This window comes from Bolinopsis microptera, chromosome 11 (genome assembly GCF_026151205.1).
Source record: "Bolinopsis microptera isolate Bmic1 chromosome 11, MBARI_Bmic_1.0, whole genome shotgun sequence".
Classification (NCBI taxonomy): domain Eukaryota; kingdom Metazoa; phylum Ctenophora; class Tentaculata; order Lobata; family Bolinopsidae; genus Bolinopsis; species Bolinopsis microptera.
In genome coordinates, this window is record NC_087082.1 from 15987238 (window position 1) to 16014075 (window position 26838).

At 35.3% G+C, this 26838-nt stretch overlaps 4 protein-coding genes across 11 annotated transcripts in view; 3 read left to right on the forward strand and 1 right to left on the reverse strand.

Moving 5' to 3' along the window:
- Nucleotides 1-17598, forward strand: part of LOC134822566 (uncharacterized) — an 85928-nt gene extending 68330 nt beyond the window's left edge. For 2 of the 3 annotated variants that reach the window (XM_063833683.1, XM_063833685.1), the window contains one exon: nucleotides 17095-17598. In XM_063833683.1, coding sequence (XP_063689753.1) covers nucleotides 17095-17549 — 455 coding nt within the window. In that variant the 3' untranslated portion in view covers nucleotides 17550-17598. Of the gene's footprint in view, nucleotides 1-16641; nucleotides 16790-17094 lie in introns of those variants that run through there. The other variant, XR_010161203.1, reaches the window with a different exon arrangement.
- The window catches only part of LOC134822560 (uncharacterized), a 67428-nt gene that overhangs the window by 28065 nt on the left and 12525 nt on the right, over nucleotides 1-26838 (reverse strand). For both annotated transcript variants that reach the window (XM_063833671.1, XM_063833672.1), the window contains exons 2-4: nucleotides 1851-2055; nucleotides 1450-1693; nucleotides 806-953 (exon numbers count right to left, since the gene is read on the reverse strand). In XM_063833671.1, the coding sequence (XP_063689741.1) occupies nucleotides 806-953; nucleotides 1450-1693; nucleotides 1851-2008 (550 nt within the window). In that variant the 5' untranslated portion in view covers nucleotides 2009-2055. The remainder of the gene's footprint in view (nucleotides 1-805; nucleotides 954-1449; nucleotides 1694-1850; nucleotides 2056-26838) is intronic.
- Nucleotides 18189-26041, forward strand: LOC134822564 (uncharacterized). Of its 3 annotated transcripts, XR_010161201.1 has the most exons (6): nucleotides 18492-18672; nucleotides 18858-19620; nucleotides 19868-19903; nucleotides 20017-20052; nucleotides 22231-22838; nucleotides 25886-26041. XR_010161201.1 is itself a non-coding variant. In XM_063833679.1 (5 exons), the coding sequence occupies exons 1-5, from the start codon at nucleotides 18502-18504 to the stop codon at nucleotides 22683-22685; spliced, it is 1461 nt and encodes a 486-aa protein (XP_063689749.1). In that variant the 5' UTR covers nucleotides 18189-18501; the 3' UTR covers nucleotides 22686-23354. The 3 variants fall into 3 exon arrangements, 2 of the variants coding, with proteins under 2 accessions (XP_063689749.1, XP_063689750.1); XM_063833679.1 differs by lacking the exon at nucleotides 25886-26041 and having other exon boundaries at nucleotides 18189-18672; nucleotides 22231-23354; XM_063833680.1 differs by lacking the exons at nucleotides 19868-19903; nucleotides 20017-20052; nucleotides 25886-26041 and having other exon boundaries at nucleotides 22231-23246.
- On the forward strand, nucleotides 23564-25814 carry LOC134822570 (uncharacterized). Of its 3 annotated transcripts, XM_063833690.1 has the most exons (5): nucleotides 23564-23723; nucleotides 23909-24671; nucleotides 24930-24965; nucleotides 25079-25114; nucleotides 25292-25814. In XM_063833690.1, exons 1-5 carry the CDS (start codon nucleotides 23673-23675, stop codon nucleotides 25744-25746), a joined length of 1341 nt encoding a protein of 446 aa, XP_063689760.1. In that variant the 5' UTR covers nucleotides 23564-23672; the 3' UTR covers nucleotides 25747-25814. The 3 variants fall into 3 exon arrangements, with proteins under 3 accessions (XP_063689760.1, XP_063689761.1, XP_063689762.1); XM_063833691.1 differs by lacking the exon at nucleotides 25079-25114; XM_063833692.1 differs by lacking the exons at nucleotides 24930-24965; nucleotides 25079-25114.

The window sequence follows — 26838 nt, forward strand, 5'->3', positions numbered from 1 at the left end:
AAACATTCATTAACTGGGGGGGGGGGGGGGGGGGGGGGGGGGGGATGAGATGCTGTGTTTAGCAAAGCAACGTAATATAATAGCAAGTTTCATTAATTAAACGATTTAAATGCATTTCAAAATATTGTTTTGACAAAGGAAAAGACGGCATTAAAATTTAAAACTGCAAATGTTATGGAGGGCATGCTGGTTACATCTGATTAAATACCAGACCTGAATTAATTTTCTGGTTACACGATAAACTCACTAACAGTTACAGTCGAGATTTATATCAAATTATTCAACATACTTAATACGGCAATCATGTATACAAATTTAAACGGTCTAGTCAAGTTTCAACAACTTGATCTTGACGGCTGCGGTTGTCGTTTTATAATTTCGTTTATCAGATATAGTGACAAGAATCAAGAATAGCAATAAACACGAATTGACAAGTAAGATCATCCAAGAATTAGCTAAAGCCTGGATAGCAGATCCGCAGGAACATTTGAGAAGACACGTGATTGACACGTGATTGACACGTGATTGACACGTGATTGTAAACATGACACTGCACGTTTTACTCCGGATATGACTTACCGGTGCTATTTTTCAAGTACAAGCCAGAGAAACGCAAATCAGTAGGTGTAAAGTTAATACTTGTGATAGAACCTGAGCACACAGAAAATGTACATGGCATATCAACGAAATCCTGTATAAACTATGCAAGGTTCAGTTAAAACAAGCTTATATACGCATTATATTATATTTCAATAGCTGGGCTGGATTGCCTAATTGCTTGAAATGGTTTGTTTGTAATAATTACCTAGCCGTGATCTGAAACTTTCGTTGGTGTAGGTTCGTTCTCTGACCTGGCAGTCATCTATCTGATCATACAAACTCTGAATTTCTTGCTTCAATTGCTTTTCACGGAGATTGAACTCGGTTATACTTCTGTCTCTATCGTCGCATTCCTGAGGTTTTTGAAATGATTGCAGTCTTTTTCGTATCAAAAGCGATTTTCTCAGGCCACAATTTTCTAACTTTCGACAGGCAGGTTTTTTAGCTGAAATGAAATGAAATGAAATGAGGTATTTATATCCCGCTCATATGATTAACCAACAACACAAGGAAGGTGGTTAACCATGTCAGAGCCGCTGACTGTGAGTGATGTGAGCAAATGTGTAAAAATGAACAAGAGTATAACTTAAAATTAATATAAGACCAAGACAAAACTAAAACATCTTTTATTTTAAACCACACTAAACTAAAAAGAAGCAGAGACATACAGCTGCAATATCGAAATTCACATACCTAAAGTTACACAACATAGCTATGTACAAGCATTGCAAGTGATAGAAATTAGAATTTGTTTTTTGTTATTTCGTATTACTGAAGAATAAATTTATATTATCACTGAACATGATAGTACATATTTTGTACGATTGAAGAAACTCCAATAAGCTTTACCTGAATTAAAATAGTCAACTCTTTCCGAAAGTTTTCTTTCTCAGAATTACATTGCTGAAGCTCTGATTCTATCTCTACAGCCCTCGTACGAAGGTAGGAGGTGGTTGTCTTCTGAAGAACAAGAAGAAGGTCAAAGATAGCTTCATAGTTGTTCTCAGCCAGTGCAGCAAGGTTCATTGATACATCACTTTGCCCAACAGTGTCAAACAGTCCACAGTAATAGATGTCATCCAATGTAATCGGTCTGCAAAGGATAAGCATTTGATAATATAGAATTTATGAATGAAATTTATAAAACCATCTTTTTTTGAAAAGTTAATGAAAATAGCAATTTAAGCATATAATGCAATGTCAGCGCGATTCAAATTATTTGCTAACATTTGAAAGTTGACGTCATTTACCTGTCATCATCGAGCTGAAAACCAAGTTTGTACAAGAACGCATCAGGTCCCTCTTCAAGCTCTAGCCTGTCACAAATGTTGATCAAGTCCTGTTTTGTAATAACACCATCGCAATCACTGTCAATGATATTAAACAACTTCTCAGCAGCGTTGTTCATTATCTAGAGGACATTTTACCAAATTCTCTGATCCTTCAATCAAACATATCCTTTTAAGAGTTTAGAGAATTAAAATAACACAGAATTTCAAGTAAATTTATTATTATTTTTTATTTGAAAATTCAATTGATTATTATATTTACTAGAAAGCCTCAGTGGCGTAACAAAGGGCCCCGCTGACCCTGCCTGACCCCGCCATGCAAAATTACAATGACATATTTTGAAATACTAATCTATAAATGGTACTACAATATAAGTTGCTTAATGTTTGGCCAAATGACAACTAACTAAACAAGAAAAATAAACTTGATTATATAATAATTAAATCGGCTGAACCAACACATAGCAAGAGCCACATTAACGTTGGGGCCTGTCCCAGCAAGATCGTTGTTGGTTATACTACAGCATGTGGTTGTTGAAAATAACTTGTCTTTGGGAATACAAGAGCACACGTTGTTACCCACCAGTGCAGGTATCATAGTTTAACAACTTGGGTTGGTAAACCCAAGTTTTATAGACCTTCTTGACAAGGTCTATAAAAGTATCATTGATCTGAAACAAATCATTCAGATAACGGACTACATCAGGCTTGGTCAACTTGTTAATGTTCCCACCATTGGCATTAATCTCACCAATTTCGACATAAGGTTTTTCAACTCTATTCTGAAATCTTTATTCTATTCTAACGTATCTATCAACACAACATCAATCTCATAAATTAATTCACTTTGCATTACAAGGTGAGGCTGTAGCGGTTAAAATAAGCCGTGTTGGATATTAATTAACAAAAATAAGCTAAGCTTTAATAACAGAGCAACAAATGGCAACAAATGTAAAAGTTTAATATCTGCGAGTGACAATATTCAAACCTCGATAAAGTATATCAAGTGGGTACTTCTCAGAAATGAAAAATGTATGCTAACACGATATGACTACTTTTGGGTTGATTTAATACAACTGCAGATAATTATTCAAACTTTAGGCAAAAAGGGCACATTTTGATATGATGACCATCCTTTTGGATTTTTACCCAGGAAAACCCCGAATGCTGAAATAATAGCTTAATTTTAGTGCTATCATGTGCGGCTGTGTCTCAGCTATTTTTGTTTAAATTTTACCAATATGCCACTGAAATTGACTTGTTCAAAAATTTTAAAAACATGGTTTTGAAGCCTATTTTTGGCCCTAAAATTAAAATTGCGATTTTACCAGGGGACTGGTCTATTTATTATTTCAAACTATTTTTAAACGATTTAAGGTGAAAATACGTATCGAGCAGAATATGCTCGTATAAGAGCTTTTATATATATTACATTATACTACTAAACTCATATCATAATTATACACACAAAATTATATAAAATGCTTTTGTGGCTGTGGAAATAAATTTAGTAAGTTACGCAAAATAAAACAAAATTTAATTTTTTTTGTTTTATACCACTGCACAAAACAATTAATACTTGTAGCGCGATGCACTACTGGGTCGCGCGCGCATCAAATAATGCTTCTCGCAACCACTTAAGCAGATCGGCGAGATGCGAAAGATTGACATCGTCAATCAAAATTAATACATATCATGTTATTTATTAACATACGATACAGGGGAGCCTCAACGGGTGCAATACTTGTAGAATATATTACGGTGCGCGTCCTGGTAGATTATAAACCTACAAAGGGAGCCGCGCGAGTGCGCGGCACCATGTATCGTAATATGTCGCAGAACATTTTTGTACCACGTCGTGACCCCCACTGTCGTTTCACTACAGGGTTTCTACAATACAGGACCGGGAGCCGCGCACTTGTGCGCGGCGCGGCGGGTCATATATGACAACGTATGACAAGGTTAACGAGCGCTTGATTTTTCATAAAATAGTTTGACAAGCTACAGAATTAGGGCCTGTCGTGATATTATGGATCGCGCGCTTAGGTTCCACCAGGATCTGGCAGTCCTCATAATTCTGCGGCCTCTATGTATCGTCATCTCGTACAACTCTTTAAGAATCTTAGGGATTTGGCATGTAAAAATGTGCAGCCTTCCAGACATTGATTGAGTTAACGAGGTGTCGTACGTCACCTCAAGATCGGGTGACAGGGGGCTGACCAGGCCAGAACCCAATTGATTGGGTCTGAGGTCACGTGATTATGAGCCTGAGGTCACGTGACTATGACGTCACCAGACCTTCCTCTCCGTTTCCCGCTCATTGGATCAGGTGAGCTTGCATGCATGTGAATGTGGGTGTAAGTATAGCTGTACTGTAGTTTATACCTAATTAAACCCCTATAGAAACTGAAAATTTATTTTCTGGCAGAAAGCTAGAAATTTACCAAAATATCGTCATTGTTTTAAATTTATTTTGATGACCATTCCTAACCTAAAATCGCACGAGAAATCTATTAAACTTGGTTTCAGAACTCAACGATGCTTCCTTATGCCTAAAAATCAATGTTTTATCGATACAATCAACATCTCGATCCTGTAGTTCAACTTATTACTTAAAGGGTTCAAGTATAGTTACGCGGTAGACAAACTAAACAAAATTGTAGGTTTATAAAATATAACCTACCAGGATGTGCGCCGAGCTAAACTCGTCGAAGGTAATATTTGGAACAAATATTTTACGAGTATCACCCGTTAAAAATAAAACACCAGTTTAATTGTCCTTTTGTCTGAACCATTATAACACTTATGATTTCCTTCGAGATTTTTTTAGAAGGGAAAAGAATATTCAAACAATATACACATAATATAGCAATGGCCAATTGGCTGACTATAAGGTCATGGCCTGAACAAACAGTTTTTTTAATAGTCAAGTGATGCTAAGCAGAGCACAAATATGTAATAAGTTAATAGATAAAAATACTGATTCAATGATTAAAATTATAGCTGTGAGTGTCAATAAATTACTGTGTCATAAAAAAAGGAACAATGTACACGTGATCTGAGATACCAATATCTCAATATCAAAAGGATAGTGTCTAGAAACATTCATAGTCCATGGTGGCAGGTATCAAGTTAAACGAAGTTACACTGACTGGCAATGTATACGATTGCCGTCTCCCTCTCTCACCCCTGACCGCTATCAGGGTGCTCCTGAGGATTGAGAATCTAATCCTGGTGCGCATGTAACACATAATAGCCGCATAGTCTTCTCCTCTCTTCAGGATAGTTTTTCAGCGAGTCTCTTGTGGTATCTTGTGGCTTGTGGACCCCATCCGCCATTTGTTGAGTATATAAGTGGGGTAAAGGTGCCTTTTTCCACCTGGATGATTCTGTTGTTGTACTTTTTCATTTTCCTCATTTCATGAGCTTTATAGATCTGTTCCATATCTTTTTTGACATATGTGGGTGAGTTCGGGTGGGTAACGCAGACATCAAAGAATGTTCGTTCAAATGTGCTCCAGAGACCTCGTGAGGATACATCAGGTGCAGCTCTATCAGCATTGGTACCAACAATTTCTTCATTATCAAGGGGTATCAATGCTGGCTCAGTCACTACATCTCTGCATACTTCACGCTGCAGCTCTGCATTTAGATCGCGGATGTTGTTGTGTCTCATAGAAACATAGCCAACTTTCTTGCATATAAGTGTGATTTCCTTCGAGAACATCTCCGGATGCCATGAAAAAATGCAGATGGTTTGTGACCACCTCAGCAAGTGGTGCATCAAGAACAAGCTAGTAGTGAACTGTGATACGAATAAAACGGAGGCCATAATTTTGAAAACTGCAGCTTATACTGAAGAACAAAAACCTGCAGAATTATGTATTAATGGGAAAAGCATCAACTACGTCCAAAGCACAAAGGTCCTTGGGGTAATAGTAGATGAAGACCTCAATTTCAAGAAACATGCGTCTCAAAAACTTAAAGAATGCAAAAGAAAGTGGGGATTAATAACAAAATCAACTAACCGCAACTACGGTCTAAACGTTTTACAGCCTCACTCTCCTCCTTAAAACAATGGTCCTCACTAAACTGTTCTACGCAGCACCTATTTGGCTTCACAAGTGTCTCAATCAATTTAAAAGCTTCTGGAATAAAATCATTCTAAAAATATCTGGATCAGTCCTGAATCCACAATGCAAAGGGAATTAACCGAACTTGCTCTCCACCTCCCACCACTGGATGTGCAACTCGAAGCTCTTTCGGTTAAATTCATGTGCAAAGTACTCACACAAGGTGACAACCTCTCAGCTACACTCTACCAAGTTGACGAAAGCAGAATACCAAGCTTTCATGTCTTAACAATGTCACTGAAAAAGTACTTCCTTTGGAAAGAAAATAAGTCACACGGAACCAGAATGATAGACCTAAAGCAGAAACTTTTTCAAGGTTTGGGCCTATTAACCCCAAGGCAGATTTAAAGGAGCTAAAAAAAAAGGGATCTGGATTGACAGCATCGAAAAAAAAATCGCAATGCAGAACTTCGTAACAAAAAGGGAAAAAAAAAATATTGGGTGTCACAAAGAAAAAAAAACAGTGGGCTCCCCCCCCTTTTGGCCAAAAAACAACTTTTATTGGGGCACAACCAAAAAAAAAAAATTGGACGGCGAATAAGGGATACTTTTCAGGCAGTTACCACCTTTCCCAAATACCCAAAGGGATCGGGGTGGGGGAACAGTGGTGAGGCCTGTCTTTTTCGGGGGGAAAACTTTCGAGGGGGGTTTTCCCCGGGGAACAAAACCCCAAGGGGGGGTTTTGGGGTTTGGAAGACCCCCCGGGGGGTTAAACCTTGCAGCAAAAGGGGAAAAAGCTGGGTGGGGTTTGTTTAACTTCCTATCTGGGATGAAGTGTTAACAAAAAGCAGCACACAAAAAGCTTTCTTAGAAGAGGTTTTTCTTTGGGGTTCAAAATAAATGTTTCCCGGGGATTTTCCAAAAAAACTAGAAAGACATAAAATAAAGACTCGGGCAAACATCCCCAAGAAATAAAACCCCCGTAAAAAATTAAAGGGGGGATCCTGGCCCCCAAAATCCCCATTTTTTTCCGGGAACTTTAAAGGGGGTACCAATGGGGGCAGGAACCAGGGGTCATGCTGCCGCGAGTTTAAAGCATAGAGGGGATGGGGGCTTCTCTGGGACTAACACGCCTGAAGCGGGGCCCAAAAACTATGTCCAAACCCCTGGTTTTGGGGAAATGTCTGCCCCCGGTGCCTGCCCGGGGTTTCAATAAAGGTCAAGCATCTTTTAATTGTTAGGGTTGAGCATTCTAAACCAAACAATGTGGGAACCCCCCAAAAAACACCAAAAAGATCAAAAGAGACACTTAAAAACTTTGGGAAAAAATAGATGCATTTTGTATATTTTAATTTAAAAGGTGTATTATTCCCCACTTTAAAAGGGGTTTGTTAATAATTTTTTAAAAATTTTAGCTTTTTTTAGATTTAAAATAAAAATTTAAAAATTAGGTTTAAATGTAAGCTATATAAAAATACGTCAAAAATCATATAAAAACGAATGTATCAAAGTCCATCATCAGTTAAAACAGGGGAGAGTCGGGCAGAACAAAGGGAAACCCATGTTGCTTGGGGGAATTTTTTCTGAAATATTCCCGGGACAGGTTAAAAAAATCAATTGCATTTCCTTTATTGGGTGTGGATTTTAAAACATTAAAATGGTTTTTAAAAACCCTACATAATACATTTCTTGCGTAATTTTAGAAAAGCCTTTTTGGGCGTAATCTTAATTAAAACGGTGCCATTGGTCGATTATTCAATCAGTAGAATAAGCTGTTAAAAATTGGCCAAAACATTGCAAACTAATCCCCCCACAAAGGGGTGTCTTACCCCCGAAAAACCCATCCAAAAGCTATACACAAAACCTACCTAATTTCCCACTCACCCTTTTTAGGGGTATTTACCAATTAAACTAGAACTTTCTAAAAATCGATTATTAGGGCAAAAAAAACCCTGCTGTGTACGTTTTTGGGCCACGTGTAGTGCTCTAGCCCAATGTGTTTAAAAATATGCCGAAAATTTATTTCCAGTTTATTTCTCAAAAAAATTAAATAAGTACGGATCTGGATATTATCCTTGGGAAATTTTAGCATTTTAACGGTATAAAAGTTTTAAAAAATTACTAACATTTATAAAAATTTTTAGCCTGAAGAGGGCTTTGAGCCAAAAAATTTCCCCTTACTCCTAATTTTCCTTGTTTATTTTGTCCTTGTCTTTTTCCAAGGAAAATACCAAATCGTTTTTTAAAATAAATAAACCCTAAAAAACAGCAAAACATCCTTATTTAAAATTAATAAGTAACCTAAAAAAAAATAAACCCATTATATAATTAAATACAAAGTAGTTGTCTTTTCCTTTTAATACTGTCCCAATCCCGACTAAATTTTAACTTTTTAGCCCCCCAAACAGCGAACTTAAATTTTTATTAAAATCGTTGACAAAATATTTTAAAAAAATAAATCTGCGGGGATTTGCAAGTGCTGGGAAAAAACCCAAAAAAGGTACCTTTTTAGTCATAAACTTTTCCCAGGTAGTACGTTTACAAAAAATTGAAAAAAAACGGGGGGACATTTTAAAAAAATTAAAATTACAACGGCCACAAAAACCCCAAAAAGGTTTTTATACTTAAAACTGTTTAAGACAATTGAAAGGGCATAATTCTAATTTTTCCAAAAATGTCAGGCCCCCCCAAACCCTCCGTCTCACTTTGAACTTTGGGTCATTTTCATGGTGCTTTTGCCTAAAATTTTCCTCCCCCGTTTTCCGGTTATTTTAAAGTTAACTTTTTCAATTCCCAAAATTTTTTCCGTAAAACGGGGGCGAACAAAAAACCTTGTTTTTAAAGAACTCCCGCCCTGTCTCTTGAATTGCTGATGATGACGGGGAAACACATGAGTTCAAAACAACGATTATTGGTTAATGGTTATTCGAAATGACCCTTAAAAATACAAGTAATGTGATGAAATTTTTTTCCTGCGTATTTTGTTACCTGTTACTAATTAATTAATAGACGAGTTTGTTGATTGAAATCGATAAAACAGGGGTTTTTTTAAAGGCATAAAAAAGAAATTTTTGAGTTAAAACCCAAAAGTTTTTTTCGATTTCGTTGCGTTTAAAAAGGTCGGAATGGTCATCAAAAAAAATTTTTAAAACAATGACGAAAATTTTAAAATTTTCAAGTTTTCTGCCAGAAAAAAAATTTTGGGTTTCAATGGGGGGTTTTAATTAGGTAAAAACTACAGTACACTATTTTAAAACCACATTCACAGGGCATGAAAAGTCACCTGGTCCAATGAGCGGGAAACGGAGGGGAAAGGGTTGGGTTAAAGTCTAGTCACTTTGACCTAGGCTCATAATCAGTGTCCTCCCCAATAAATTGGGGTTTTCTGGCCTGGTCAGCCCCCTGTCCCACCCGATCTTGGGGGGGTGACGTACGCCCCCTCGTTAACTAAATCAATGTCTGGAAGGCTGCAAATTGCCCACCCCCCAAAAAAAACCCCCCCTAAGTTTTCTTAAAGAGTTGTAGGGGAAAACGAACTAGAGGCCGCGGGAATTTATGGGGACTGCCAGACCCTGGGGGAACCTAAGCGCCCCATGATATCACGACGGCCCTAACAGCATCCCAAAAAAATGTTCGCTTTGCATAGCCCGGACTCAATGTAAGCGCTTTTTTAGCATTTCTTTTTGGCGCAAATTTTTCATTTTGTAGGTTTACAACCCTACCGGGACCGGCCGAGTAGGGAACAAATTTTTTATAAATTCCCCCGTTAAATTTTTTACCCCAATCAGCATCAGGGATCCGGAATTTTTTCCCCGTATTAAATATTAACTCGTTTTTCCCGACCTTTTAAAGACTGTTGACAAATCCAATTTAATTTAAAATTTAAAAAACCTTAATTTTGCTCGATGCCTTTGAGCGGGGGCCGCGCTTTAAAAATTTTCTTCTGGTAAGTAGAAGATTTTGTTGAAGTTTTTACAAATCGAATTGATTTTAAGTGCTAATGATTCTTTTCTTAAATTTTGGTCGATGGGGCGTCAAAAAATAAATGAAAATTTAAAGGAACCTTTAAAGGAAAACTAAAAGCAATTTTTAGTGCCCCTCCAAATCTTATTTGGGGTGATTTTAAGAAAGGGAATTTTCAGGGTACCAAAAAAATGTTTTAACGGGCCCAGCTCTTTTGGGATGATCCCCTGATTTGTTTCCCAGTTATTTTATGGGGGTTTCTATGCAAAAGTTTTCTTCCAGACAAGAAGGGATTTCAAACCAGTGGAAAATTTTTTCACCAGCCGTTCCCTTTTTTTATTTTTCTTTCTCTTGTCCCCGGGGGTCCCCCCCGGTTTCCTTCTTTGGTCGGGAATGTACCCAAAACCCAGCTTTTTAAAGAGAAACCCCTCCTTTCTTCCAATTTCTTTGGTGTACCTTTTGGGTGAAAGGGGATTTCATGTAACTCCTTCAAAAAAGGCTTTTGGGTTTCCCAATGGAAATGTACACTAGCCATGAGAAAAAAAAAGGTTTGGCGAGTAGAAAAAGGGAACATTTCCCCAAAATAGTCCTATCAAAAACGGGGGAAAATTGGGAAAAGAGAAAAAATACTTTTTTAAAAAAGTTTTGAAAGAATGCTAAAAACGGAAAAAGATAAAAGGAAACAAAAAAATTTTAAATGAAACAAAAAATTTTAAATTTTTTGCCCTTTTTTTACAGAAAAAAGGATGAAAAACAATTAAAAAAAATTAAAATTGCCCTTTGGTGAAATGACTTTTTGCCCTTTTGGGATGTATTTTGGTTTTTAAAAGACAGGAAACCTAAGGGGGGAAAGGGAAATTGGCGTCCCGGGGAAGTTTTTTCAACACCGAAACGCAGTTCAGTTAAGTTTATAGAGACAAGGTCAGTTTGGGATAGAAAAAAATTTAAGCGGGAACTTTAGGGGTTCTGTTTTTATTGTTATTAAAAGGTTGCAGTTTTGTTGGGGCCCAAAAAGTCTCCCCCAAAAAACACCCTTTTTAGTTTATAGTGTATTTTCAAGGATATAAAATGCGTTTAAAATTTGGATATTGGAGAGCTGGCGAAGATTAGGGTCTTTTTATAAGGGTTTTTAATAAACTAAAAATTACTTAAACTTTTACAGTGTAATTAAAAATTTTTTTAAATTTCTTTCTAAAATTTTTTTTTCAAAATTCAAAAGTAAATATCAAAAATTTAAAAAAAACCCTTTCCCCAACTTACTTTACTCACAGGACAAGATTTTGGAAAAAAACATTTGGGTAGGGTAATTTTAATTGAGATGTGTGTAAACCACCCAAATTTAAAATGTTTGGGAAATAAGTTTTGCGCAGTCAAAATCTTTACGTCCAATCAAGCAGGGCATAAATTATTTTGGGATTCGTTAATAGGCACTTTTAGTTTTACCTCCAAGCACATTACATATGTAAAGTAAAGTATTCTAAATTTTTTTGGGGTTTAAAAAATTTTAAAAAATTTGGGTTTTGATCAGTTTTTGTGATTGTAGGGGGGGTCTCCCCGACAGATTAAAAGGCAGGGTTTCCTGAGGAAATGGTAACCCCCCATGAAAGGAAAAATTTTGGGACCCAGGGAAATTTTTCATTATCTTTAGAGCTCGAGGAAAACTGTGGTATGTATAGGATTTTTTTTATAGCTAAAATATTATTATGTTTTAAATTTATGGGTTTTTGGTGTCTCTTTTTTTGAAAAATTTTTGGCAAGTTCTGGTGCCCTATGGGCCCTAGTAGTGCCCCATCTTAAACTTACCAAGGTACCCCACCCTTCCCCCAAAAATAGTACTCAAGACAGTACTTCGGAGCAGTAAAAAAAGGTTTTAACGTTTTTTCGCGGGGCCCCACCCCATACAGAAATACAGTAGGAAAGATGTGATTCGAACAGGGTTTTTAAAATTATTGGTGTAAAAATTTTGGAAGGGAGCGGGGAAAAAGTTTTAAAAAAGGGAAATGTGGAATGATTTAAGTCTTTAAAAAGTGCTTTGATTGATCTTCCCTGAAAAGGTTTCCCTCGCAATATAAACCCAGAAATTTTGCGGTGAAAATTTTTTTTGTTTTAAAAGTTGTCTATGGGAAATACAACTTAAGGTGTGATAAACTCTACTTAAAACCCTTGCCATGGGGGGTTTTGAAGTTATGAGCAGCACTTGGACTTTTTTAATATGTAACTTATTCGCCCATAAAAAGATTTTAAATGATGACAAAAGCTTTTTCCCCCTTGTTCAAAGCCTCACGTTTTTTTTTTTGGCCGGGACAAAAAAAAAACGTGCCCCCCTAGTTTTATAAAAAATGTTGAAGGGGTCGATGGGTGTAAAAAAGCTTTGCTTGGGTAATGAATTTCCTAAAAAATGATTTTTAAAGGTTTAAGGGGATTTCGTAATAAAAATTTTACAGAGAAATTTGGGACTGCATGAAAATGTAGAGTGAGTTTCCCTAAACCCAAACGCTTCTTCGATATAACTCCCGGGGAGCTAAAATCCATATATTCTAAATATATGAGTTTTTCCCAAAGACTTACCGAAGCGGACATTGGGGGAGTTAGGAGGGTTTTTCTAAAATTTCTTCGGGGTTTACCTTTTTTATACAAGTGTTATTTTACCAGTTTTCAGGACATCAAAATATCCCTTTTGGGGTATAAGGATTTTGAAGTAATTCGTAATACAGGTGCGTTACAGGGAGATAAATTTTTTACTACCTTATGGGAATGTCACTGGCTTTACCATTTTCAAACTCGCTTAAAATTTTAATATTTCGTTGGGAGGAGAAATCTTCTAGCCAAATTTTTTTTTTCATTTTTTGGGGTTTCGGAAGTCAAGAAATTTTTTAAAGGGTTAATATAGGCAGGCCATCAATAAAATTATCAGGGGTCTCATTCAGCTTTGGTGCAATAGAGACAAACCAAGCTTTTTTGAATCCTTTAGCAATTGCCCCTTCTGTAAAACAATTCTTTGGTTATCAAAGTAAATGGGGGCTTGGTTTGCCTCTTCTTTTTTGCCCCCGATTCGTTAATAATTTTTTCCAGGTTTTCTTGCTGTTTTCACAGTTGTTTAGGGTTTCGTTAAAAGTTTTGCCAACGTTTGGCAGCTTTAAAAGAAACTTTTAGCATCCTCAAAAATCACCAAATAAATTGGTAGAGCAAAAAGTTACCCCCAGGGGTTTTTATTAGTAACTTTTCAGGCCCCTCCCTTTCGCAGTTCCTTTCTTTATTTTTTACAGATGGGATGATACTGCTGTTCCATGGGTTAAGTTTGGGGGTTTCTTTTTTTCACTTTTGGTACCTCCGTTTGCAGTGTTTTTTAGTGTTGGGCAAAACATGCCCGGGGAAATATCAAATTTTGGTTTAAGGGGTGAGCTGGTTTACCGTTTACCCCCAAATTTGATACAAAAACTTTTTTTTTTGGAACTTGAGTAATAAATAGGGACATGTTTTTCGAGGCCCCTTATTGCGGGGGGATCTAAATGAAGTGAAAAGGGAAATATGGGGGAGGGTCCCCAAACCGTTCTTCAAAAACACCTGATAAGACTATATCTCAATTTTTTTTTGTTTTAAAAAGTTATCGATGCAGGAACTTTTCAGTTTTTACGAAAATGGTTGGGAATGGAGATGTCGGGGTAAAAGCCGTTTTGTAAAAGGGATCCCCAAAAAAGTGGGGGGCTGGTTTGGAATATTTAAATATGTTTTTGGGTTTAAAATCTCCCCAAAAAATACAGTGAAGGGAATGAATTTTATCAGGAAAAGAATAAATTTGACTTATTTAAAACAACAATTTGGGGAGCTTTAAGGGAAAGAGGGAAAAAAAAGTGGAGCACGTTAAAATATCAGAACTTGATAAAAAATTTTTTAAACCCAAAAAAATTGAAATGGCTACTTCATTTCTTAAAAGGGTTTTTTTTAAAAATTTTCTAGGATTTTTTATTTAATATCATATTGAATTTTTTTTTTTATATTTTTTTTTTTTATTATTTTTTTTTTTTGGGTCAAAGCTGTATTATTTTTTGGGTTTGGGAAATTTTAAAATTTTAAAAAAAGGGGGACATATTTTTTTAAAAAAAAAAAATTTTTCCAAAATTTGGTGGATCTACACGGATTTGCTATGATTTCAATGTTAAACATGCTTTATTTACGTCACTTCAAAATTTCCCCCTCATGGGGCCCTGTTCCCAGAAACCAAAAACCCTAAAAAATCCCCACTTTTCAAAAAATTTTGTTGTTTTTTTACTTTCTTTTTTTTTCACTTTTGGTGTGTTTAAAACTTTTTTTTTCCCCCTTTTAGGTGTCCCCGTGGGGAAAAAATATTTAAAAAACTTTTTTGTCACATTTAAAGGGGCGAAAGTTTTCCAAATTTTTTTGTCTTTTTTAGGGGGTGTAAAAAAAATGGGTCCCAGGGGTGGCCCAAAAAAAATTTGGGGCAGCCCAAAAAAAAAAGTTGGGCTTGATTTTATGAACATCAGACAAAAATTTTTTAGGCGGGCCCCCGGTATGTTTCGCCCCTGGGCCTCAGTTTATTAACACAATCACAATAATTTCCATCACAAATTTCAACCCAAAAACAGTTGTATGTGACCCAAAATAATCAGTTTAACCTAGACCAAAAACCTAGGAGATCCCGCCAGTAAAAGTTCCTGCCAACTTGTGAAAATTTAAAACCCCATCATTTGGGAACCTGGTGGGTGAATCTTTGAGATGGATCAAATGTTGAGGGTAAACTCGATCATAATGTCCCTCAACAGTCCGGTTATTGGAAACATCACTACCAATCTTGGTCAGGTACTGAGAGAAAATATTATGCAGATTTTAACAAGTTACAGTTATCAAATTTAAGTTGTTAAACAAAGTAAGTGAACTATTTAAAGATATAGAGTTATGTGCCTCGCCGGGCTAAAGTAGTGGATGACCTTGCTGTACGGCAAGTTAAACAAGGATCTGAAACTACTAGGTTCCGTACAGACTCAACTCTGCACCCGTGTCAATATGTTCATTATATGCAAGCCTCTGATTTATAATCACCGAGTCTAGTAATTGTTTAAGAGAGTTCTCTGGCAGTTACGAAACTCGAGAGACTGTGGGATACTGAAGGGAAAGGAAGCAGTTCTAACGAGCTCTTCTCAAACACAAGGAGTAAAACTTGTAAACTCGGCTAGTATATATGAAACATTTGTCATGAGTTGTAGAGGGAGTTATGTGCCTCGCCGGCTAAGTAGTGGATGACCTTGCTGTACGGCAAGTTAAACAAGGATCTGAAACTACTAGGTTCCGTACAGACTCAACTCTGCACCCGTGTCAATATGTTCATTATATGCAAGCCTCTTGATTTATAATCACCGAGTCTAGTAATTGTTTAAGAGAGTTCTCTGGCAGTTACGAAACTCGAGAGACTGTGGGATACTGAAGGGAAAGGAAGCAGTTCTAACGAGCTCTTCTCAAACACAAGGATATAACTTGTAACTCGGCTAGTATATATGAAACATTTGTCATGGAGTTGTAGAGGGAGGTATGTGCCTCGCCGGGCTAAAGTAGTGGATGACCTTGCTGTACGGCAAGGTTAAACAAGGATCTGAAACTACTAGGTTCCGTACAGACTCAACTCTGCACCGTGTCAATATGTTCAATATATGCAAGCCTCTTGATTTATAATCACCGAGTCTAGTAATTGTTTAAGAGAGTTCTCTGGCAGTTACGAAACTCGAGAGACGTGGGATACTGAACGGAAAAGGAAGCAGTTCTAACGAGCTCTTCTCAAACACAAGGATATAACTTGTAAACCTCGGCTAGTATATATGAACATTTGTCATGGAGTTGTAGAGGGCGTTATGTGCCTCGCCGGGCTAAAGTAGTGGATGACCTTGCTGTACGGCAAGTTAAAACAAGGATCTGAAACTACTAGGTACCGTACAGACTCAACTCTGCACCCGTGTCAATATGTTCATTATATGCAAGCCTCTTGATTTATAACTTGTGTTTCATATTTCCATTACTCGTATTTTCATGATGTTTTAACTCGTCAAAATCAAATTTATTTAAGTTTAATATTTTCTATTTCAGTCTTCACTAGAGATGGACGACTTTAGTGTTGAAGCAGTACATTGTTTTGTGGATGCTATGTACTCTGGTGAATTGAGATGCTGGAGAGAGTAAACTTTGAGGACGTTAACAAGATGGCCCACGTTCTTTTGGTGTGGGTGGTTTAGAAAAGAGGATGTTTAAAGTTCTGTTAAAAACACTGTCTTGAACTTTGAAAACAAATTCTTATGAGGAAATTTTGTTTGCCTGTGAGATTGCCAAGTCGTGCAAACTTCAACTTGAAACAGAGCAAGTTTGGGGTGGTTATTTGTCAAGAAATATGACATCCAGAAACATTGGCAAAAGGGTATTTCTACGGAAATACATGTCCAACTTTGCTGAGCTGTCAAACGTCAGATAGACATGTCAATTCAGATAGCTGGTTAGAGAAATAAACATTCTGTTTGATTGTTTAATCAGTTATCTCACGTTTGGGTTGAAGTACACAGGATTTGATGAAAATTCTCTGTATTTACTCGAACAAGTAGATATGAGACTATTTCAGCAAAGATATCCGGACCAGTTTGTTGAAGTAGTAGACCTGATGACTGAACTGTCGGGAGATCTGAGAGTGGTAAAGTAAAAGAGAGGTGGTAGAAAAGGTGGTCAAGTTGAGGAGTGAAGGTGTAGCTGGTGGTTCTGATGAGGTGCTAGAAGACAGTCAGTGTAGTGGAGATTCTGAAGATAGTGATGATGAAGATGTACAAGAGGGTTTTAGACATATTGCTATTCAAACTGATGAGGTTAAAACAGGTAAATGGAATGTTTGAATTGGAAGGGTGAACACTGAACTTACATCTGTTCATAATTTTTCAGCTTATTATAATTGATATCTAATCTCTTTGCAGATTGCATTGCCATAAAAATTGATGAGATTAAAACAGGTAAATAGAATGTTATTATTATCAGTTGGTACCTACTAATTAACGTACACATTTTAATCTTCACCCAAATTGTATGTCTCTAGTTAGTAATATTTCTAATTTCTGAATTAACCATTAATTGTCAGTTACACGTTGTGTCACTTAATTTGTTTATTTTAACTAATTTATTTGCAGGTTGGATACAGCCTGTAAGTAACACAGACTACCCCCTGTTACCAGACGAACCAGTACAGTTCATAACAACAGATAATGAGTTACAGAAACATATTGGTGTGTATTATACTCTACCTGGAGAGGGGAGGACTGATGAGAGGATGTTTATTATGAGATGTGAGAATATAAACACCAGTCAGTGGAGTTATCTTATTGAGGGGTATACTGTATTTAGTTTCAATACACAGTACTTAGACAGTGTTCCACCTGACAAAGTAAAACACTGGATTATAACTAAAACATGTACCCACCTAAAGGTTGTGTGTAACAATGTGACAGTACTCAGCTTTAACTTTGCTACTGACCACTCACCAGGTCATGAGACTAGTCACCAGATTTGGTTGAGAAGGTGCGGTAATTTGAGATTTGTGAGCTTTTTCAAGATGACTAATATTCTTTTAAGAACTGTAAGTTAATGTACTACAATCTGAACAATAACCTACCTTTTAAACTGATCGGTAATATTTCAAAATGTTGTTATGATTTAATGTATGTACTTAGACTAACTTACGTATTGTATACTTACGTATGTTATATGTGTGTACTTTTACAGTTAGTTTATTTTAAGTCTGTTTGAATTAAGTTCAGGTTTAAATACAATTTCCTTATTTCTAATTAATAAATTCTGAGAACTCACCGTCTAATTTCCCGTTAATGAGTGAGCTTCGATTTTTGGGGGAGATTTGGAGGAAACTGTAATCTTGAATGTAGTACCATAATTTTCATTTACGTTGTCAACCAATATTAATATATTTATGAACTTAATCAGTTGTACTGCGAGGATATTTACATCTTCCCACACTCATGATTGTCAAATATTTTGGCCCATATTGTTAAATTTTCTGTATCAAAATATCGAATTTATAATAAACTAAACTTCAGCAGATCAAGCTGCTCTGCGTTTTATTTTTTCAAGTTATAATTTTAAGTGTGAGTCCAAGATTTATTGTGCTATTTAATTTTAGGAAGGAATAAATAGGCTCCCAGTACAAATAGCTTCTCAGCAAAAACTTTATTAGCTTAATGTTTTACAATTAATATTACGGTTTGAAGAGACCCTTCCTTTTTAGTTATGATTTATAATTTTAAGACATTTTTCTCGAGTCTTCTTTTTAAGTGACAGTTACAAAATAAGTTTACTGTTCATATTTTTGCTGTCCCATGCTTTACACTACTTCTATTTTTTGTATCCATTAAATTTTTATTTGTCTCTGGGGTTAGTATGGACTACAGCGAATAATTGAACTCATATTTCTAGTAGCTGAGTTGTATACATCGCAAATCACAATAGTCCATCATCCAATTTCAACAAACACAGATTGTATGTGACGAGATGATCAGTCTTAACCTAGACTAACAATCCTAGTGATGATCCCGCCAGTAAGAGTTCCTGCCAACTTTGGTAGAGAATTGATAAACTCCCCAGTACATGGTAACCTGGTGCTGAATCTTAGAGATGGATCAGTGTTGAGGGTAAACTCGGTCATAATGTCCCTCAATAGTCCAGTTATTGGAAATATGACCACCAATCTTTGTCAGGTACTGAGAGAAAATATAATGTAGATTTTAATAAGTAACAGTTATAAAATTTAAGTTGTTAAACAAAGTAAGTGTTATTTAATGATATTGTATAACTTGTGTTTCATATTTCAATTACTCATATTTTCATGACGTTTTAACTCGTAAAAATCAAATTTGTTTAAGTTTAACATTTTCTATTTCAGTCTTCACTAGAGATGGACGACTTTAGTGTTGAAGCAGTACATTGTTTTGTTGATGCTATGTACTCTGGTGAATCTGAGATGCTGGAGAGAGTAAACTTTGAAGACGTTAACAAGATGGCCCACGTTTTTGGTGTGGGGTGGTTTAGAAAGAAATGTTTGAAGTTCTTTAAAACACATGTCTTGAACTTTGAAAAAAATTCTTATGAGGAGATTTTGTTTGCCTGCGAGATTGCCAGTCGTGCAAACTTCAACTTGAAACAGAGCAAGTTTGTGGGGTTATTTGTCAGAAATATGACATCCAGGAACATTGGAAAAAGGGTATTTCTACGGAAATACATGTCCAACTTTGCAGAGCTGTCAAAACGTCAGATAGACATATCAATTCAGATAGCTGGTAGAGAATTAAACATTATGTTTGATTGTTTAATCAGTTATCTCACGTTTGGGTTGATATACACAGGATTTGATGAGAACTCTCTGTATTTACTCGAACAAGTAGATATGAGACTATTTCAACGAAAATATCCGGACCAGTTTGTTGAAGTAGTAGACCTGATGACTGAACTGTCGGGAGGATCTGAGAGTAGTAAAGTGAAAGAGTTGGTAGAAAAGGTGGTCAAGTTGAAGAGTGAAGGTGTAGCTGGTGGTTCTGATGAGGTGCTAGAAGACAGTCAATGTAGTGGAGATTCAGAAGATAGTGATGATGAAGATGTACAAGAGGGTTTTAGACATATTGCTATTCAAACTGATGAGGTTAAAACAGGTAAATGGAATGTTTGAATTGGAAGGGTGAACACTGAACTTACCTATTATTTAGTTTTAATTTCATATGTTAGTAATATGTCTGCTAATTTTGCTTTTAAATAGAGCAAACTTAGCAGATCTAATATAAATATTAGAATAATTTACAGGTTGTATACAGGTTGAAACATTTTTTGTTTAGTTAGAGTACACTAATTGTTCAGATAAATGGGCCTGCTAATCATAGCTAATAACTAATTTATTTTCAGGTCAGATTGCTGTACAAACTGATGAGGTTACATCAGGTAAATAGAATGTTTTCATTGGGAGCGGAGGGTAAACGTAACTGTTACTTAGTTTGAATACATCTGTTCATAATTTTTCATTTAATTATAATTGATATTTAATCTATTTGCAGATTGCATTGCCATAGAAACTGATGAGATTAAAACAGGTAAATACATATGGGCGATTTCACGTAAAGTAAATTACACTTTGCACAAAAATTTGGCCTTATTCTGACTCTCAAGCATTACACAAACATAACAGAATCATGATAAATTGCATGAAACATCTCTTATGTACTCCACACACAGCTATATTAAGATTTTTACTCCAACTGCTATGGCTTTTGAGTGAGGCACGTTGAAAATGTAAAGTAAATTACAGGGCACAAATTGACATTCCTGACCAACGTGTATTGAAATCTCATTTCGTGCCCAGGTGTGAGAGTAAACATTTAAATATTTTTCATGCACACTGGCAAATGTCTTGCCTGTACTGGAAAGGGTTTGTTTTGGTAAATGGTTAATAGCTGTGTTCTGTAGAAGCCTTTGTTCCTTGTAAAGTAAGTTACTCTTTAGTGTCAAGTAGTTTACACTGTTACACAATCCTTTGATTTTAACTGTTTAAAGCTGCCCCTTTGTCTTTAATTCGTTTGCTAAGTGTATGAACTATGTAATATATGATTAATAATGATATATCAGTTTATCATTAGCCAATTAAGGGGGCCGGGGGGGCCTTCATCAAAATTTTCTCGAAATTGACTTTATAGTTGTTTCTAATAGAGGGGAGTGATATCTATCAGATGCTTTTGGTCCCATGGAAAAATATTGTTCCTAGACGAAATTATTATCGGTCAAATGTCAGCGCTTATGTGTAATTGTATTGCGCGAGCGATTTTCAATTTTTGAAAATCTTGGACCTCAAAAAATCGTCAAAAAACGAGGTTCAAGATTTTAAAAATCGAATAAAATATGTTTAAAGGCCTATCTCAAAATTCTGATTGGCTCATCTCTTTTAAATTATCTCTAGAACATATCCTGAAAGTTTCAGGGTGATTGCTCAAAACATGTAGGAGAAGATAGATTTTTAGACTCAATTTTCAGAATTTGCGATTGAAAATCGCTCGCGCAATACAATTACACATAAGCGCTGATCTTTGACCGACAATAATTTCGGCTAGGAATAATATTTTTCCATGGGACCAAAAGCATCTGATAGATATCACTCCCTTCTATCAGAAACAACTAAAAAGTCAATTTCGAGGGAATTTTGATGAAGACCCCCCGGCCCCCTTAATTGGTTGATTGATCCACTGATTGGGTCCACAGTTAGCCCAGTTATACAGAGTAGGAAGGTGGGCGTAAATGTACGAATGTTTCCCAGCTCAAAAATTTGTGTTCAAGCAGGCCACTGGATTTTCTGTAAAGTAAAGTATTATTTATATTATATTTTCGAAAAGTCAATTTTTAACCATTTTAAACCATTTTTATAGATTTCTTTAATGAAATTCTGACCAGAACCAATCTATTATCACTTTTAAATAACTTTTATTCTGTTTAACAATCGTTACTTGTTGTGTTTTACTACTATTACTGAATAAAAAGCATATGTGTAAATTACTTGACACGTAAATTACTTGACATGTAACTTACTTGACGCTGGTATTGACATGATCTGATATCTATGGATCTAAATAAACAAGTACATTATGTCTTGACATCAGAGTTAGCTTGTTTTAGCAAGATTTCAGCAAGAAATAACATGAAATGTGGCCAGCAGAAAACTTTTTTGTTTTTTATGTATAGTAATTTACACTAAAAACAGGAGAAAGTAGAATAGCATTGCTCCGAATCTGCTTAAATTTTGAGTCCCAAATTTTGCATACAGCTTCAGTGAAGTGGTATGCACCTTTACAGATCAAGAATTAATGAATATTACAACAATCTCTTTTTAGTAAACAGCTTTTATTATAGAGTAGTTTTAGCCTGTAAAACATGACAATTTATGGGTATTTTGAAAACGCGATAACACAGAAACGAAGTGAGATATTTATAAGCGGTTTTTTGTGTCTAACAGTTTATAATCTTCTCTTTCAGACTCCAATCAAAGCTAGTGCCATAACTGAAATTTATTTTTTTCCCTCCTTGTTCATGTTTCATGAAATTGCCCATATAATGTTATTATTATCAGTTGGTTGTTGGTACCTACTAATTAACATACACATTTTACTCTTCACTCAAATTTTATGTCTCTAGTTAGTAATATTACTAATTTCTGAATTAACCATTTAATTGTCAGTTACACGTCTTGTCACTTTATTTGTTCATTGTAACTAATTTATTTGCAGGTTGGATACAGCCTGTACGTGGCACAACCTACCCCCTGTTACCAGACGAACCAGTACAGTTAATAACAACAGATAATGAGTTACAGAAACGTATTGATGTGTATTATACTCTACCTGTAGAGGGTAGTACTGATGAGAGGTGGTTTGCTATGAGATGTGAGAATAAAGACACCAGTCAGTGGAGTTATTATATTGGGTGGTGTACTGTAGAAAGGTGGAATACACAGTTCCTAAACAGTGTTCCACCTGACAAAGTAAAACACTGGATTATAACTAAAACTTGTACCCACCTAAAGGTGGTGTGTAACAATGTGACAGTACTCAGCTTTAACTTTGCTATTGACTACTCACCAGGTAATGAGACTGATCACCAGAGTTGGTTGAGAAGGTGCAGTAATTTGAGATTCCTTAGCTATTACAAGATGACTAATATTCTTTTAAGAACTGTAAGTTAATGTACTACAATCTGAACAATAACCTACCTTTTAAACTGATCGGTAATATTTCATAATTTTGTTATGATTTAAAGTATGTACTTAGACTACTTACGTATTGTATACTTACGTATGTTATATCTGTACTTATACAGTTAGTTTATTTAAAGTCTGGTTTATTTAAAGTCAGGTTTAAATACAATTTCCTTATTTCTAATTAATAAGTTCTGAGACCTTATCCTCTAGTTTACCGAAAGTGAGTGAACTTTGATTTTTGGGGGAGTTTTGGAGGAAAATGTAATCTTAAAATGCAGTACCATCATTTTTATTTACGTTGTCAACCAATAATTAATATATTTATGAATTTAATCAGTTGTACTGCGAGGATATTTACATCTTCCCACACTCATGATTGTCAATTATTTTGGCCCATATTGTTAAATTTTCTGTATCAAAATATCAATATCACTAGATTTATAATATTGAATTTATAACAAACTAAACTTCAGCAGATCAAGCTGCTCTGCGTTGTATTTCTTCAAGTTATAATTTTAACTGTGAGTCCAAGATTTATTGTGCTATTTAATTTTAGGGAGGCATAAATAGGCTCCCAGTACAAATAGCTTCTCAGTAAAAATCTTTATTACAAAATAGGTTTACTGTTCTTATTTTTGCTGTTCCATGCTTTACACTTCTGGTATTTTTTGTATCCATTATATTTTTATTTGTCTCTAGGGTTAGTATGGGCTACAGCGAATAATTGAACTCATATTTCTAGTAGCTGAGTTGTATACATTACAAGTCACAATATGCCATCAGCCAATTTCAACAAACACAGATTGTATGTGACGAGATAATCAGTCTTAACCTAGACTAACAATCCTAGTGATGATCCCCAAAGTAAGAGTTCCTGCCAACTTTGGTAGAGAATTGATCAACTCCCCAGTACATGGTAACCTTGTGCTGAATCTGAAAGATGGATCAGAGTTGAAAGTAAACTCGGTCATAATGTCCCTCAACAGTCCAGTTATTAGAAACATGACCACCAATCTTTGTCAGGTACTGAGAGAAAATATTATGTAGATTTTTATAAGTTACAGTTATACGATTTAAGTTGTTAAACAAAGTAAGTGTTATTTAAAGAAATAATATAACTTGTGTTTCATATTTCAATTACTCATATTTTCATGACGTTTTAACTCGTAAAAATCAAATTTGTTTAAGTTTAACATTTTCTATTTCAGTCTTCACTAGAGATGGACGACTTTAGTGTTGAAGCAGTATATTGTTTTGTGGATGCTATGTACTCTGGTGAATCTGAGATGCTGGAGAGAGTAAACTTTGAGGACGTTAACAAGATGGCCCACGTTTTTGGTGTGGGGTGGTTTAGAAAGAAATGTTTAAAGTTCTTTAAAACAGATGTCTTGAACTTTGAAAACAATTCTTATGAGGAGATTCTGTTTGCCTGTGAGATTGCCAGTCGTGCATACTACAACTTGAAACAGAGCAAGTTTGTGGGTCTATTTGTCAAAAATATGACATCCAGGAATGTAGGAAAAAGGGCATTTCTACGGAAATACATGTCCAACTTTGCTGAGCTGTCAAAACGTCAGATAGACATATCAATTCAGATAGCTGGTAGAGAATTGAACATTCTGTTTGATTGTTTAATCAGTTATCTCACGTTTGGGTTGAAGTACACAGGATTTGATGAAAACTCTCTGTATTTACTCGAACAAGTAGATATGGGACTATTTCAGCAAAGATATCCGGACCAGTTTGTTGAAGTAGTAGACCTGATGACTGAACTGTCGGGAGGATCTGAGAGTGGTAAAGTAAAAGAGGTGGTAGAAAAGGTGGTCAAGTTGAGGAGTGAAGGTGTAGCTGGTGGTTCTGATGAGGTGCTAGAAGACAGTAAATGTAGTGGAGCTTCAGAAGATAGTGATGATGAAGATGTACAAGAGGGTTGCAGACACGTTGCTATTCAAACTGATGAGGTTAAAACAGGTAAATGGAATGTTTGAATTGGAAGGATGAACACTGAACTTACCTATTATTTAGTTTTAATTTCATATTATGTTCGTAATATGTCTGCTAATTTTGCTTTTAAATAGAGCAAACTCAGCAGATCTAATATAAATATTAACATTATTTACAGGTTGTGTACAGCCTTTAATTGACACATTATTTGTTTAGTTTGATTACACTTGTTCAGATTAATGTCCCGTCCCTGTTAATCATAGTTAATAACTAATTTATTTTCAGGTCAGATTGCTGTACAAACTGATGAGGTTAAAACAGGTTAATAGAATCTTTACATTGGGAGCGGAGGGTAAACGTAACTGTTACTTAGTTTGAATACATCTGTTCATAATTTTTCAGCTAATTATAATTGATATCTAATCTATTCGCAGATTGCATTGCCATAGAAACTGATGAGATTAAAACAGGTAAATATAACGTTATTATTATCAGTTGGTACCTACTAATTAACATGCACATTTTAATCTTCACTCAAATTTTATGTCTCTTATTAGTGATATTACTAATTTTTGAATTAACCATTAATTGTCAGTTACACGTTGTGTCACTTGATTTAGTCATCATTGTAACTAATCTATTTGCAGGTTGGATACAGCCTGTAAGTAACACATCCTACCCCCTGTTACCAGACGAACCAGTACAGTTAATAACAACAGATAATGAGTTACAGAAACATATTATTGTGTGTTATACTCTACCTGTAGATGGTAGTACTGATGGAAGTGGTTTTAGTATGAGATGTGAGAATAAAGACACCAATCAGTGGAGTTATTTTATTGGGGGGTGTACTGAAGGTAGTGACAATACTCAGTTTTTAGACAGTGTTCCACCTGATAAAGTAAAACACTGGATTATAACTAAAACTTGTACCCACCTTAAGGTGGTGTGTAACAATGTGACAGTACTCAGCTTTAACTTTGCTACTGACTACTCACCAGGTAATGAGACTAGTCACCAGATTTGGTTGAGAAGATACAGTAATTTGACATTCTATATCGATTACAAAATGACTAATATTCTTTTAAGAACTGTAAGTTAATGTACTACAATCTGAACAATAACCTACCTTATAAACTGATCAGCAATTTTTCATTATTTTGTTATAATTTAATGTATGTACTTAGACTACTTACTTATTGTATACTTACGTATGTCATTATGTGTACTTATACAGTTAGTTTATTTAAAGTCTGTTTTAATTAAGTTCAGGTTTAAATAAAATTTCCTTATTTCTAATTAATGAATTCTAAGAATTCATCGTCTAGTTTACCGAAAATGAGTGAACTTTGATTTTTGGGAGAGTTTTGGAGGAAACTGTAATCTTAAAATGTAGTACTATTTTCATTTACGTTGTTGATCAATAGTTAAATGTATTTACGAATTAAATCAGTTGTACTGTGAGGATATTTACATCTTCCCCAGTCATGATTGTCCATTATTTTGGCTAGTTATGTTTTACAATTACTATTATGCTTGGAAAAAATGCTTCCTTTTTAGTTATGATTTGTAATTTTTAGACATTTTTTTTCAAGTTTTCTTTTTAAGTGACAGTTACAAAAAAGTTAATGTTCATATTTTTGCTGTTCCATGCTTTACACTTCTGGTATTTTTTGTATCCATTATATTTTTATTTGTCTCTGGGGTTAGTATGGACTACAGCGAATAATTGAAATAATATTTTTAGTAGCTGAGTTGTATACATCACAAGTCACAATATGCCATCATCCAATTTCAACAAACACAGATTGTATGTGACAAGATGATCAGTCTTAACCTAGACTAACAATCCTAGTGATGATCCCCAAAGTAAGAGTTCCTGCCAACTTTGGTAGAGAATTGATAAACTCCCCAGTACATGGTAACCTGGTGCTGAATCTTAGAGATGGATCAGTGTTGAGGGTAAACTCGGTCATAATGTCCCTCAACAGTCCAGTTATTGGAAACATGACCACCAACCTATGTCAGGTACTGAGAGAAAATATATATAATAGATTTTGAGATGTAACAGTTATAAAATTTAAGTTGTTAAACAAAGTAAGTGTTATTTAAAGATATAATATAACTTGTGTTTCATATTTCCATTACTCATATTTTCATGACGTGACGTTTTAACTCGTAAAAATCAAATTTG